Below are 12,443 nucleotides of genomic sequence, written 5' to 3' on the forward strand. Positions count from 1 at the left end.
CCAACAGCCTGTGAGACAGACCCACTGGCCTTCCTTGAGCTGACTGGCTACAGAGCTGGAAGAACCACTGTGCATCCTCCTGTTATCAGGAAAGCACATGCCATCACCGTGGCCTTTGGCCTTGACCATGGCCAGTGGTAACAGGATTTCATCCTCATTGTCATGCATCTGCATTTGAGGGAGCTGGCATCTGACCCCAAGGCCATCTCTGATGTGTTTTGTCCCATGCCCTACCACTTACCAATCTCTCCTGGGGGCCCCTGTGGCCCAGGAGGGCCTCGGAGTCCTTCTGTATCACAGGCGAGGCAGCTCTCTCCTTTCTGGCCTGGAAGACGAAACATAGGGTGCTTAATATATGACTAATGTGTGATGTGCAAACAGATGGCTCTGCGGTGCTCTGAGAGTGGACACAGGAGAGTCCTGCAGATGTTCCAGCCAGACTCTTCCCTTCCCCATCATCACTCTGGTCCATAGCACTGCCCACTAGTGAGATGACCTCACATCCATCCCACAAGGCACAGGCTCAGTCCCCAGTAGCACGCGCACGCGCGCACACACACACACACACACACACATGCACGCACGCACATACAAACACACACAACATACCACACATACATACACACGCACACATACACGTGAACACACACACACGCTCACACACTGAATTTTAGGATTCAGAGAATGGACAAGATTTTAGCCTAAAGAACCCCAGACATTGGGTCCATCGTAAAAATGGGTAGCTCGTGTCAGTAAGTAGTGACCCGTGGCGAGGAGAGTTATACGGCTGCCCTAAGAAGCCCTCTGAAGCTCTTTCCCATGCAGCATTTAGACTTCTAAAGGGCCAAAATTCCTTATAGGCCAAGCCAGAAATGGTCAACCATGGGGCTATTTTTATGAGGGCCCCAGTTTGTTCTGCTCCAAGGTTAACAAGCACATAAATATTGGAATGCCATTGTTTATTTCCTGCTAAGTCAGTGCTCGCACTGTTAAAGCAGCGACAGACCCCGGTCTCCGGAATCCAGTGGGTAAAGAGATAAATCAGTGTCCTGCATTGACATCACAGAAAACACTTGAAAGGTTAGAGATAAAGCCGAGAGCCCATGGCAAAGCCGGGTAATCCATCTGTGGCAGAGTTGTCTGTCCCGTTTGCGTTCCCCGTGTATAGACCCCTGATTGGCTCAGAGGAAGGACGTGACTCTGGGGAGGAAGTGCTCAAGCTTCGAACTGAAAGCTCGTGGTATCAGTTGTTAATACAACAGCAAGACTATATTCTCGGCCCTGGGAACGTGTCAGTCATCTGGCCACCATGGCAGGGCTTCTCCACGCCCCATTTCCCATCACAGCTGAGCTGCAGGATATGTCTTGTTGGGAGCAGATGTGAAGAGGCCCCTGATAAAGCAATGGTAAATGTGCCTGCACCCGGCCCTAGTCTGGCAAAACCAAAGCCAGTAGGTGGGGGACACTGATCACCACAAACACAGCTGCCACTTAAAACATGAAACAAAGAAGAATTTCTTACCTTTCTGTCCAACTTCGCCAGTCAAACCTGGCTGTCCTGGAGTCCCAGGAGGACCCTGGTCCCCAGGTGGCCCGGGCTGACACTCCACGATGCCATCTGAAAGTCATGTTTAAAAACTGTAAGCCAGAACCAGGCTTTCTTATTCTCTCCTAACCTGACCCTTGATTACAAAAACAAAATGTGTCAGGCTGATTTGAATGTTTATTTTCCTCCTTTTTATTATTATTATAATTTATTCAGATTATATACCGATTGTTTCCCCCCTTACTAGTATCTTCCCGCTCTCACCGTCCCTCCCTCTTTCTCCCTAGAAATGCAATTCTCATTTTCTTCCAAAAGAGCCTGTGATTTCAACTTGCAAAACAAAGCCAACATATATAGAGAGAGAGCGAGCGGTTCTGGGTGGAATGTCTCCAGGGTGGTCAAACCTTATCCTCATTTTCCACATTTCAAAAGTCAAAAGAGAAGGAAGTTCCATAAATCCAGATACGATCTGTGTGCTCTCCCGCTGGGAATTCACACTAGCCCTTTCCCAAGGGAGCTGCCTGCCTGGCCTCATTACCCTCCTCAGCTCTCCTTATCTGTCTTCCTTGCCAGCCTTGTCCTGGGAACTTCCTTCCCACTCAAGAAGATGGACTTGAGTTCCTGGAATCAGGAGCATCGTCACGGGAGGCCATAACTCAACCGCACACACAGCTTCCACTGCTGAGCCGCCTCTACAGCCCACAATGCTCATCAGCCTCGGATCCGGTTCCTGCTGCAGATAACCCATAGCTCATCCTGGTTTTAGCCCAGAGGTACCCAACACACTGCTCCCACTGATATGGGAAGTCTGCTATGTTCCCACTGACCTGGTTGACTTAGATCTTCTGGAACTTTCTTATAATTATTGAACTGAGATTACAGCATCACAACTAGCCAGCCACGGGCGTTCACTCCATGCCTAGCTTTTGTTGAAAGCTGATGTAGGAAAACTCTATGCGATTCTCCATCTAGACTGTGTTATGCCAGGGCATATTCTAGTCCAATTTGTCCCCATGCGGACCCTAAGTAGCATTATGCACAGTCTCTCTACATGAAGCAGAATACACTCAGCTGCCAATCAAAGCCAAACAAATCAGCCTACTTACCTTTAACCTCAGAGGCCGGGAGACTTAGAGCTGGTTAATGTGTGGCCTATTTGATTGTTACTGATTGAATTTTGCAACATAGTTAACTTTGTAAAACTACTCAAGCAAAAGGTGGGTAACCCGTGCTGGGAGGCCCAAGCCTTTCCACCTCGATGCTTCCAGAAGCAGTCACAGTCCCTATCCAGCTCCACACTGGGTGCCTGGCATCTGACAGGACACGCATGGCCACTTACTTGTGTGGCCTGGCTGCCCAGGGGGTCCAGGAGGACCAGGAGGCCCTGGGGCTCCATCTCTTCCACTTGGTCCTGGTAAAGACACGCCTGGAAATCCTTGGTCACCTTTTTGTCCTCTTTCGCCTGGGAAGCCAGGAGCACCAGCCTGGCCTGGAACAGGGAAGCCTGCAATGCAACAGGAGCTCAAGTAAATAGCCTGAAGGCAGAGGGAGCGCAGTGAGGAAACTATCCTCTATCCAAGGCAAAATGGCCACTTGGATCCCTAGTGAGGGGTCAGCCTGGGGGCTTCAAGCCTGGCAAAGCTCAAGGACAAGGTGATAGGTCTGAAACTGCGGAATCCACTCTGTCACCCTATATGCTGAGGTGCTAAGGGGCCACACAAGGTGACCTGTTGTTGCCCAGAAGGCAACATGGTGGACTCTGAGCAGTGCAGCTCAGGAAGCTACACACAGCCAGCCCTGCTGTCCTAGGAAAGAAGAGGCACGTGCGGATCCCACTGAAGATTCTGGAAGTCCCAGAACAAGTATAAAGCAGAAAGATGCTGCTGGAGGAAGGCAAAGGGATGCTGTGGCACGCGCCCATCTTGGAGAAATCACAGCCCAACAGTTTGGAAGAACTCTGGCGGAGCCCAAGACCCACGCAAGGGCAAGATGTGCACCCAGACGGCCAGCCCAGAGGACAAGTCAGTGTCCCTCGGGAAGCAAGGATCTGCTGTCTGCATGCATGCTTACAAGTGGGGAATGGCACGCTAGTCTCCGTCTATAAAACATAAGGCGAACACATACACACACACACACACACACACACACACACACACACACACACACGAGGGCACACTGGGTCTAGCTAACTAGAGAGACATAAAACAAGCTGCTGCCTGCCTTGTGCACATACACAGTGTATGTGACAAACACACAGGGCTCAGGCACTGTAAAGAAAGTGCAACGCTCTGCAAGAAATGAGGGTTCTCACCTGGAGGGCCTGGCTGGCCTTGGATCCCAGGGAAGCCTGGAAAAGGGAAGAGAGGATTGGACAAAGTGAATCAACTTCACTTGTGTGTGGACGTTTCCTGTTTCTCTGCCACAGTCTGGCCAGGGCTACTTAAGGGCACCCACAATCTAGGATGGGAAGATAGAGTGGGGGTGGTGGCGGCCCAAAACATCCTTACAGAGGTACCATCCTCAGAAAGCAACAGAGTGAAAAGGGCTCCCAGGCACCTCATAACAGCGAGGTTGGAGAGAGAAGGAGAGAAGGAAGGAGGGGGGAGGGGACAAAGTGGGGGAGAGGGAGGCAGTGGGGAGAAGGGAGGGGAAGCAAGGAAGCAGCAAACCGCAGCAACCTACCTTTAGGGCCAGGCTCTCCTCTTACTCCCGGTGTTCCTGGGTAGCCTCGCTCTCCTTTCTCTCCCAAAGGCCTGGTACCTATCACCTGCGTTAAAGCACGGGCCACTGCTCATATGGGGGTAGCTGGCACCACGTTGTCCTGTGTACTGTACACACTACCTCATGGAACTGGGCTGCAAAGCTGCAGTGGTAGTGTGTGGGGATCCCGGGAAAGGCCTGGAGAGCTACTGAGTGAGTATCAAGAGCCACTTCCTGTTGAACTGCCAGGCAGTTTGTACAATTTCCCCGGCAGCAGCAATGGTCTCAGTCAGTCAACTAAGGCCTAGTCTAAAATGTGCAAATGCAATGAAGCCGTGGAAACGCACAGCTTGCTTCACGGGCCACAGAGGAAAGCCCTTCAGTCTCTTCCGATGCACAGGGCAGGAATGCACGGTGGGGTTTTTCCCCCCTTTTACTGGAGGATATTTTATTCCTTCCTTTCTCTAAAAGCCAAAGGGGCCACTTCCTAGAAGTCACGGGGACACAGACCAGGAAGAAAGCACTGCCAGCCTCACTGGGAAAGCGCAAGCTGGCTCACCATGATCCCGAATCACCACAGTGCAAGGAAAATGGCAGAATGAAGCCTCGACGTGCTCCCTTTACACTAGCCCTGTGTCAATAAATGAGCGGTTACTGCTTAGAGTCCCGTTAGGCAGCTTTGATTCAGCCACTCTACAAATGGCTGACAACCATTCTCTACGAATCAACCAACTCTACAAATCTCTATATATCCCAAGGCATGTAAATTTTGTCAATTAAAAATAAATAAAGTTAAAACCTTTAAAACTAACTAAATAAGATGTGTTGATGGGGCTGAGGTGAGCTGAGACTCGGCCAGCCCCCAGGTGAGAGAAGAGCCCCAGGAATGCCGGGCACAGGAGGCACCCAGAGGACAGCAGCCCTATTGTTGAAATGTGGCCTCGGAAGTGATTACTCTGGCCCCTAAGCCTTCACTCACACAGCAAGAGGCACAGAGCACACCCACTGTGTCAAAAACACTTTTGACCATAACAGCTGACATGGCAGTGGGCCCAAATACGTACGACCAAGGAGTGAGCACCACTTGGAAAACAAAAGTTGTGTTTGCCAGAACAGTTAGGGGATGGCTGATCTGCTTCTTTTACTAACTCTTCCCCGATGGACAATTAAAAAATTTAAAAAAACCAGGTTTCAAAGCCAGTTGCTAGGTTTTCCATGTACAAAGTTTTTCATTTCCAGAGGTTCGAGGATATATAAAAATGCTACAAGTGTGATAGTTAAAATCAGAGGCAATTATTAATCGTTTCGTATGACAGGCACCCACTTCAGGTAAGGGGCAGCTACAGAGTGTCCCATGCAACCCGGAGCCCATCTCAGCCACACTCGTTACTTACAGTTCCAGGGGGGCCTGGAAGTCCAGCTTCACCCTTCTCTCCCTGCAAGACACATGCGCAGTTATTTGCAGCCTTGCCGTATAGCTGTCCGTGCAGAAAGCTGAACGTGCAGAAAGCTGGCCAGGAATTCTCTTGTAAAATAGAACTTGGTCCTACACTCCCCCCAAATTGTTATGCTTTCCCAACCTGGGAGAGCTCTGGGACTGGCTCAGCTACTCCATGGTCATCACAAAAAATAGGAGCACAGCTCGTCTGCATCCCACAAAGTGGCATAGAGATAAAGACATCTACACCACCTAAGCAGAAGGCTGAAGAGACAGCACGCACCTTCCGAGGTGGCAGCCTCCTCGAAGGACCACCAGAGAGCCTTGAAGAGGCAGAAGGGTCCTTCTCTAAGTTGCTACAAAGCACCGTTTTGAGCTCTAATCCCTTAAAGCATCTCCTTGGGGTTCTGGTGTCTGGCTTTCACACTGAAAGCCCCAATAGGAACTCCAGTGTCGGCCTCAGACAGCTTTAGAAGTATCCAGAACCCAGTCAGCAGTAGAAGGGACGGGTGTTAGAGACACTACATGTAACTAACTTATGGATGTCCATGTGGGTCAGAGTCTCCTTATTTTATTAACCGAGCAAGACGTGGGCCAAAAAGACAGAAGCTTGACCAACTGTGTCACGTGATAGTCATCTTTTAAATAGTTCGTCAGCTACGGAAAATTCAACCAGCTGTTGAATCCATACAGAGCAGAAATATTTTCCCTTTGATCTCAGAGTTCTTTATTCTAGAAAATAAATGAGCAAGATTCGAGGATAAAAAAACCCATTAAAGGTAAAAACTCAAAACGATGTCAACACGCACCTGCGGGCCCTGCCGGCCTGGGAGTCCTGGATACCCGGATTCACCAGGGAAGCCCTAAAAGGAAGGAAGATGCAGAGGTTGTCATGGAGGGGGACAGTAGCCCTTGTCCACTCAGGAACTGCAGAGGGAGGAGACTCACCGGGCTGCCTTTCTCTCCTTTCTCGCCATCTTTTCCAGGTTTCCCCTGTATACCAAAGAGACAAACATGAGTGTTTCACAGATGACTATGGCCACACCACAGCTCTATTTAGCTCTCTCCCTAGTGAGGTACAAGACAGGCAGAGAAGAGGACCACATGAGCTACTAGGTCACCAGAGAGGAAAAGCAGAGTGCACACGGCTACAGAGGTCAATGTCTTAGCCACCAAGGGGTCATTTTGTCATTGGCAGTGAGCACAGAAGCTGAAATGCAAGGCTGCTTCTTCTGACACGTGACTTCAGGGAAGCACCAGACGCTCCCAGCATCTGGCAGCTAGGCAGTGTCCCACCACCCGCTGTCCAGATAGCGAGAAGCACATGAGCCTGTCAGGGCCCCAGCCACTCACACGTGTGGCATAGGAGGGGGCAGGGCTTCAGGAACACCTTCTCTGACCACACAAGACAGGTATGGGTCCCAGGGGATAGCCCAGAGGGTAACTCTTGCAAAGCCCCCTTCCTAGGAGGCTCAGTGGTGTCTGAAGAGGGAATCAGAAAACCCTACAGATGCCTCCACCCTTCCCTTCATGTCTGTGAGTCTGGGGGCTAGAAGGAAGCGTGTTCACAGCGAGGAGGGGATCGCTCTGGGAAGCACTCACCCGAGGCCCCTGCTTGCCAGGTTCACCTTTCTCTCCCTTTCCTGGTATTCCCTTAAGAGACAAGAGGAGGAGGAGTTAGACTGGCTGATATATGCAAGCACAGCATGGAGCCGGACCACGCTGGCATTGGTAGGAAAAAGCAGCACTGTAACTTATCAACTTTCACATAGAACTAATAAATGGCAAAGAAGACAACAGAGCTCACCTGGAATCCGGGGTCACCTTTCTCACCCTAAAAGAATTGAGGGGTTGGGAGAGACAGTTCAGTACCACTGGCTTCATCAACCATCTAATAAGCTATGTCACACTTTCCTTGTTTTTCTTTCTTTCCTTCCTTCCTTTCTCTCTCTCTCTCTCTCTCTCTCTCTCTCTCTCTCTCTCTCTCTCTCTTTCTCTCTCTCTCTCTCTCTCTCTCTCTCTCTCTCTCTCTCTCTGATTTGCTTTTCTTTGAGATGGGATTATTTTATGAGGCTCTGATTAGCCTGGCATATAAGCCAGAACTTGTGGCAATCTTCCTGCGTCAGCGTTCTTACTGTTAGGATTACAGGGGTACACTACCACGCCTGGATCAGTTTTTCAGATTCTACATTGAATTTTTTTTTTTTTAAATCCAGGCTGCAGAGATGGCTCAGCCGCTAAAAGCACATACTCCTCTTGCAAAGGCCCTGAGTTTAGTTCGCAGCGCCGTATTGCGCTGCTGACAGTTGCCTGTAACTCCAGCTGCAGGGAGGGGCAATGCTTCTGGCCTCTGTTAGCACCTGTGCACATACGCACAAACTCACTCGGAGACACGTACATGCGTATAATTGCAAAAAAAATCCATTTTTACCCATATTTACAAAAGATGCACACTGACCTCCAGTAATCCCTTCCAAACATAATTTGGGGTAGGGTCTGATATGACCTTGGTGAAAGAATAGGCCGTGGCCTCCTTCAATCTGTCATTCAGACCCCTCCTACCCATACTGCCTTTCGCCAGGGCCAGGCTTATTTAAGAACCTCTGTTAAGTCAAGCAGGACAGAACATTCCTGAGCCAACCACATGCAGGCATGTCTGGCTTCCAAAGGATGTCTATAAACCTACTTTCCCAGGGCAAGACTGATCATGGCTGGAAAATCTGGATTTTAATCTAGCTTCTCTTTGTCTCTCAGAATTTGTTGAGAAGCAGAAAGCAAACATCCACTGAACAGAGCCCAGGCATACCTTTTCTCCTGTTGGGGCAAAGTCTCCTTTTTCCTTAACTTGTGCCTGTCCGGGTACTCCAGGGGGACCACTGACCCCTTGCTCACCCTGTCATGTAAAGTTTGGAGGTTGATTAGATATAAAAATAGAACAAAGGCTGAGATAGGATAGTACAAGCCTGGAGTTAAACACTAGCATGTCATCTTCCCTCGGCAAAACCCTTGACTTCTGTAGGAAAGTGGACAAGGGAGTGCCTACAACCAGAGAAGTGTGTTTCCCAGGCTTAGGAGCCTGCACAGCTGCAGGACACATCTGTGCATGCACCTGCACATAGCTGCACTGCTGTGTCAGTGAGAACACACACCAGCTGATAGGAGCTTGGCAGGAGAGAGGATATTTTAGGCGAGCCAAAAATAAAAGAACGCTAGGCTTCCTCTTACTCACACAGCCTGACAGCTGGGCACACTTGAATTAAAGTCAGCCAGAAATGAGTGAAGGCCAAAGACCGGAGCCCAGGATCTGTCCAGGGCCACCATGTATGGTACCTACTGGTGGCAGATGCTCATACCAGCTTGGCAGAGACGGGCAGCTACTGTGATGATGCCACTTTGTCCTACCCAGGGATACTAGAAAGGACCATGGGACCAGGTGTCCACTGTATGCCTTCTCGTCAGTCTTCACCACCCCATCCCCCACCACTTCCAAGGCACACATCCTTGGTGCTCTCATCTGGTCCCTGAGAAGGTTACCCCCTGCATCATGCCCACCTAGCAACCACTGCCATCATGGATAGGTTTAAAAGAGCTATGCTCCTAAGGAGGCAAGTTTAAATTTTACTCTTCTGAAATGATTTTGAGATCTGATGACTGTGTTGGCTGGGCCCTGTGTTCAGGTAAGGGGAATTGGAGTCTGTGTCACTGGGTGCCACAATCGGTCTCACTTTTGGGGAAGGTAGAGTAACATCTGTAATCCTAGCCTGCTCAGCTATGTTCCCAGCAAACTCAAGAACAGGCAGGTGGGGACACACTTACCTTGTCACCTTTTGGTCCCTGGAAGCTGGAGCCCATCTGACCCTGTTGGTTACAAAGTCCTCTTTATTATTAAGGCCATCTGTCACCTTGGCCAGCCACCCTAAACACCCACTCTGATGTGAGGGCCAGGCAACAGTTTTGTCCTTCAAGCATCATGAGCTTAGCAAGGAAAGTCACGCTAGATGCAATGACTGTGCAAAGATGTTCACAAATATTATAATAAATGGGTTAGTAAACACAGGGGTTTTAAACTCTTGGTTCAGAAAAGTAAGGGATTGAGCAATGAATCCAAAGTAACAACTAAGGGATGAGTACATTAAAGTGGAGGGTCTCGAGGATGGTGATGATGATAAAGATGAGGATGAGGATGGTGATGATAAAGATGGTGATGATGATGATGGTGGTGATGGTGGTAATGGCGATGAGGATGATAGTAGGTAGATAATAGATAATAAATGACTGGAAGATGACAATCAATAGAGAGAGATGGGCAGACAATGCATTAGATGTCCAATACTGACAGGTAGTCCCATACGTGGGTAAGGATGAGGCAACTTTCCAAAGCTCTGCACAGTGACTTACAGAAGGTGTTATAGAATCTCACCACACTCCTACACTAAAGCTGAGAAGAATCAATAAAAAAATATCTTTACCTTTTCTCCAGGTGGGCCAGGAGGGCCTGGAGGACCCTGTAATAGAGAGCATTTTAATTCAATAATATTCAAAACCAGCCGTGACCTGGAAGATTACACGCACGCACGCACGCACGCACGCACGCGCACACACACACACACACACACACACACACGGCTTTTGTGAAAGGCTTGGTCCCCAGCTGGTGGCATAAATGAAAGGTGACTGCATCACAAGGGTGCTTAACCACTGATGTGCTCTTGTGGTGGCGGAGGGGGCCCTGGAGGACAGGAGTCACTAGGGCTGTTCCTTCGAAGGAAGCATCTTGTCCCCCAACACTTTCCTCTTCCCTTACTGTATATGACCCAACTGTATATAGGTTGTGTTCCCCGCTACAGTGCTCTGCTTCCCCACAGGCTCAGAAGCCACAGGACCTAGGGTCTCATGGACCGAACCCCTGAAACCATGAGCCAAGACGAATCTTTCCTCCTTGTAAATGGTTTTCCTCAGTTTGCCCTTTCCTCGCTTGTCCTAGCAAAGAAAAACAGCCCTCTGCACTCTGTTGTCGGGAGGACGGTGCTTATCACACAGACCTAGAAAGCTTTGGAAACAGCCAGCTATGGGTCAGGAGAACTAAGAAGTGGGGTGGAAATCTCCCTCAAAGCCTGAGGCCTGCCCCGTGGGTGCTGATGGCCTACAGGCACTGCCTTTGCTCCAAGCCGGGGTTGCCCTCACAGGAACAGCTGTGGTCCACTTTAGACACAAGCATCTGCCTTGAAGACATGATTCTTCTGGGACACAGGCTGTGGCAATGCCAGAAACAAGGCCCCACATTTGCAAGAAAATTTCACAATCCCACAATCATTTTTTTTTTTTAAGGCAAAGCCAGCTCTTCTGTAATATAAAAGCAAGCCCACGGATCCATACAAAGGCGAATGGGTTCTAGTTCCACAGGTGGAGAAAAACAATATGAAGAGAAAAGAAAAAGCTTGGAGTATAAGCCTGCGGCTCTCTGACAGGGTGCTCAGTTGGGCTGCAGACAGGCCACTGACTCAATCATGTCTGCCCATCCTTGCACACTTGGTTCTGCCCTTGCACACTTTGTGCTGTCAAAATGAGGGGGTGAGGAAAAGCTTCTCTCCTGTAAATAACATCATCTGTACAGAGGCAAGGGGTGGAGCTTCACCCCAGTGTCACCTCCAGGTGCCACCCACTTCAGGGTCTTCTCCAGGCTTGTGCCTGGATCCTAGCTGGCCCTGAAGTTCCGAGTGCCCCTGCCTCTACAGCCCACCTCCCCTGCACAAAGGGCAGAGCCCACTCGACGACCTTCAGCCTTGCTTCCTCAGTGGCTGGACACACAGAGAGGAGGTCTGTCCCAGGATGTCTTGAGGGTTCACAGAATATTTAGCATCCTTTTCCCACAGCTCTGAGCATTGGGGGCTGGAGGTATGGTCCACAAGAGCAGGATTATCAGTCAGCTCCAGTGTGTCCCACATCTCTTCTCCAAGTCACTGTCCTCAACACTTACCGGTGGCCCAGTAAATCCTGGAGGACCAACAGGTCCCTGGAGTCCTGGAAGTCCTGGTGAGCCCTGTGGTGGGATAATAAGAAAAAGGATCACAATACTGCAATCTAGCTGGGCAGCGGCTGGGTGTGCAGCGGCCATGGCTTACCGGCATCCCTGGGATGCCAGGGAATCCTCTCTCCCCTTTCAGAAGCGTTCCAGGAATGTGGCCGAGAATCTCACCGGGATCTCCCTAGAGGGCGGGAAACAGAGAGGAAGATGCAAAGGTTGATTGACATATAGAGAAAACTGGGACCCACTCGATACTGGAGTGGGACTGGCTCTCGGCTGGGACTTAGACCTGGGGGTTGGGGCACACAGGAGAACAGTCTAGCTTGGGTTCGTTTGTTTGGGTTTTGTCTTGTCTTTTCTTCTTTCTTTCACTGGCTTGCAGCTCACCATGTGGACCAGGCCCGGCAGTCTATGGCAGAATCACACCCTGAATCCCTCACGTGGCTCACAGTATGCCCACCGGGGGAGATGGGCACGTGAGGCTCTGAAGCCCACGGTGGAGATGTGCATGCGAGGCTCTGAAGCCTGCGTTTCTCTGTTCCTTTCATGTAACAGAGTTTAGGACGTTTCTTTTGAGTGTTTGCACTAGGTTTCTTGTAAGGAGCCCAGGGAATTGAAACAAAATGAAATTAAATTAAACATACCTTCATTCCTGGTATCCCTGGTGGTCCCTAGAAAAGAAGCTTAGCTATAAGTTTTGTTTCTCAAAAAAAAAAAATATATATATATGCATA

The 12,443-nt window shown here is 49.8% G+C and overlaps 1 protein-coding gene across 1 annotated transcript in view; it reads right to left on the reverse strand.

Moving 5' to 3' along the window:
- Window positions 1-12,443, reverse strand: part of COL4A1 (collagen type IV alpha 1 chain) — a 109,503-nt gene that overhangs the window by 30,570 nt on the left and 66,490 nt on the right. The window contains exons 8-23 of the mRNA XM_084759271.1: window positions 12,354-12,380; window positions 11,807-11,890; window positions 11,662-11,724; window positions 10,154-10,189; window positions 9,501-9,542; window positions 8,491-8,577; window positions 7,492-7,518; window positions 7,287-7,337; window positions 6,633-6,677; window positions 6,494-6,547; window positions 5,641-5,682; window positions 4,229-4,313; window positions 3,858-3,893; window positions 2,886-3,050; window positions 1,523-1,618; window positions 242-325 (exon numbers count right to left, since the gene is read on the reverse strand). Of these exons, the coding sequence (XP_084615397.1) occupies window positions 242-325; window positions 1,523-1,618; window positions 2,886-3,050; window positions 3,858-3,893; window positions 4,229-4,313; window positions 5,641-5,682; window positions 6,494-6,547; window positions 6,633-6,677; window positions 7,287-7,337; window positions 7,492-7,518; window positions 8,491-8,577; window positions 9,501-9,542; window positions 10,154-10,189; window positions 11,662-11,724; window positions 11,807-11,890; window positions 12,354-12,380 (1,024 nt within the window). The remainder of the gene's footprint in view (window positions 1-241; window positions 326-1,522; window positions 1,619-2,885; window positions 3,051-3,857; window positions 3,894-4,228; window positions 4,314-5,640; window positions 5,683-6,493; window positions 6,548-6,632; window positions 6,678-7,286; window positions 7,338-7,491; window positions 7,519-8,490; window positions 8,578-9,500; window positions 9,543-10,153; window positions 10,190-11,661; window positions 11,725-11,806; window positions 11,891-12,353; window positions 12,381-12,443) is intronic.

This window comes from Acomys minous, assembly GCF_964271855.1.
Source record: "Acomys minous genome assembly, chromosome: 15".
Lineage (NCBI taxonomy): Eukaryota > Metazoa > Chordata > Mammalia > Rodentia > Muridae > Acomys > Acomys minous.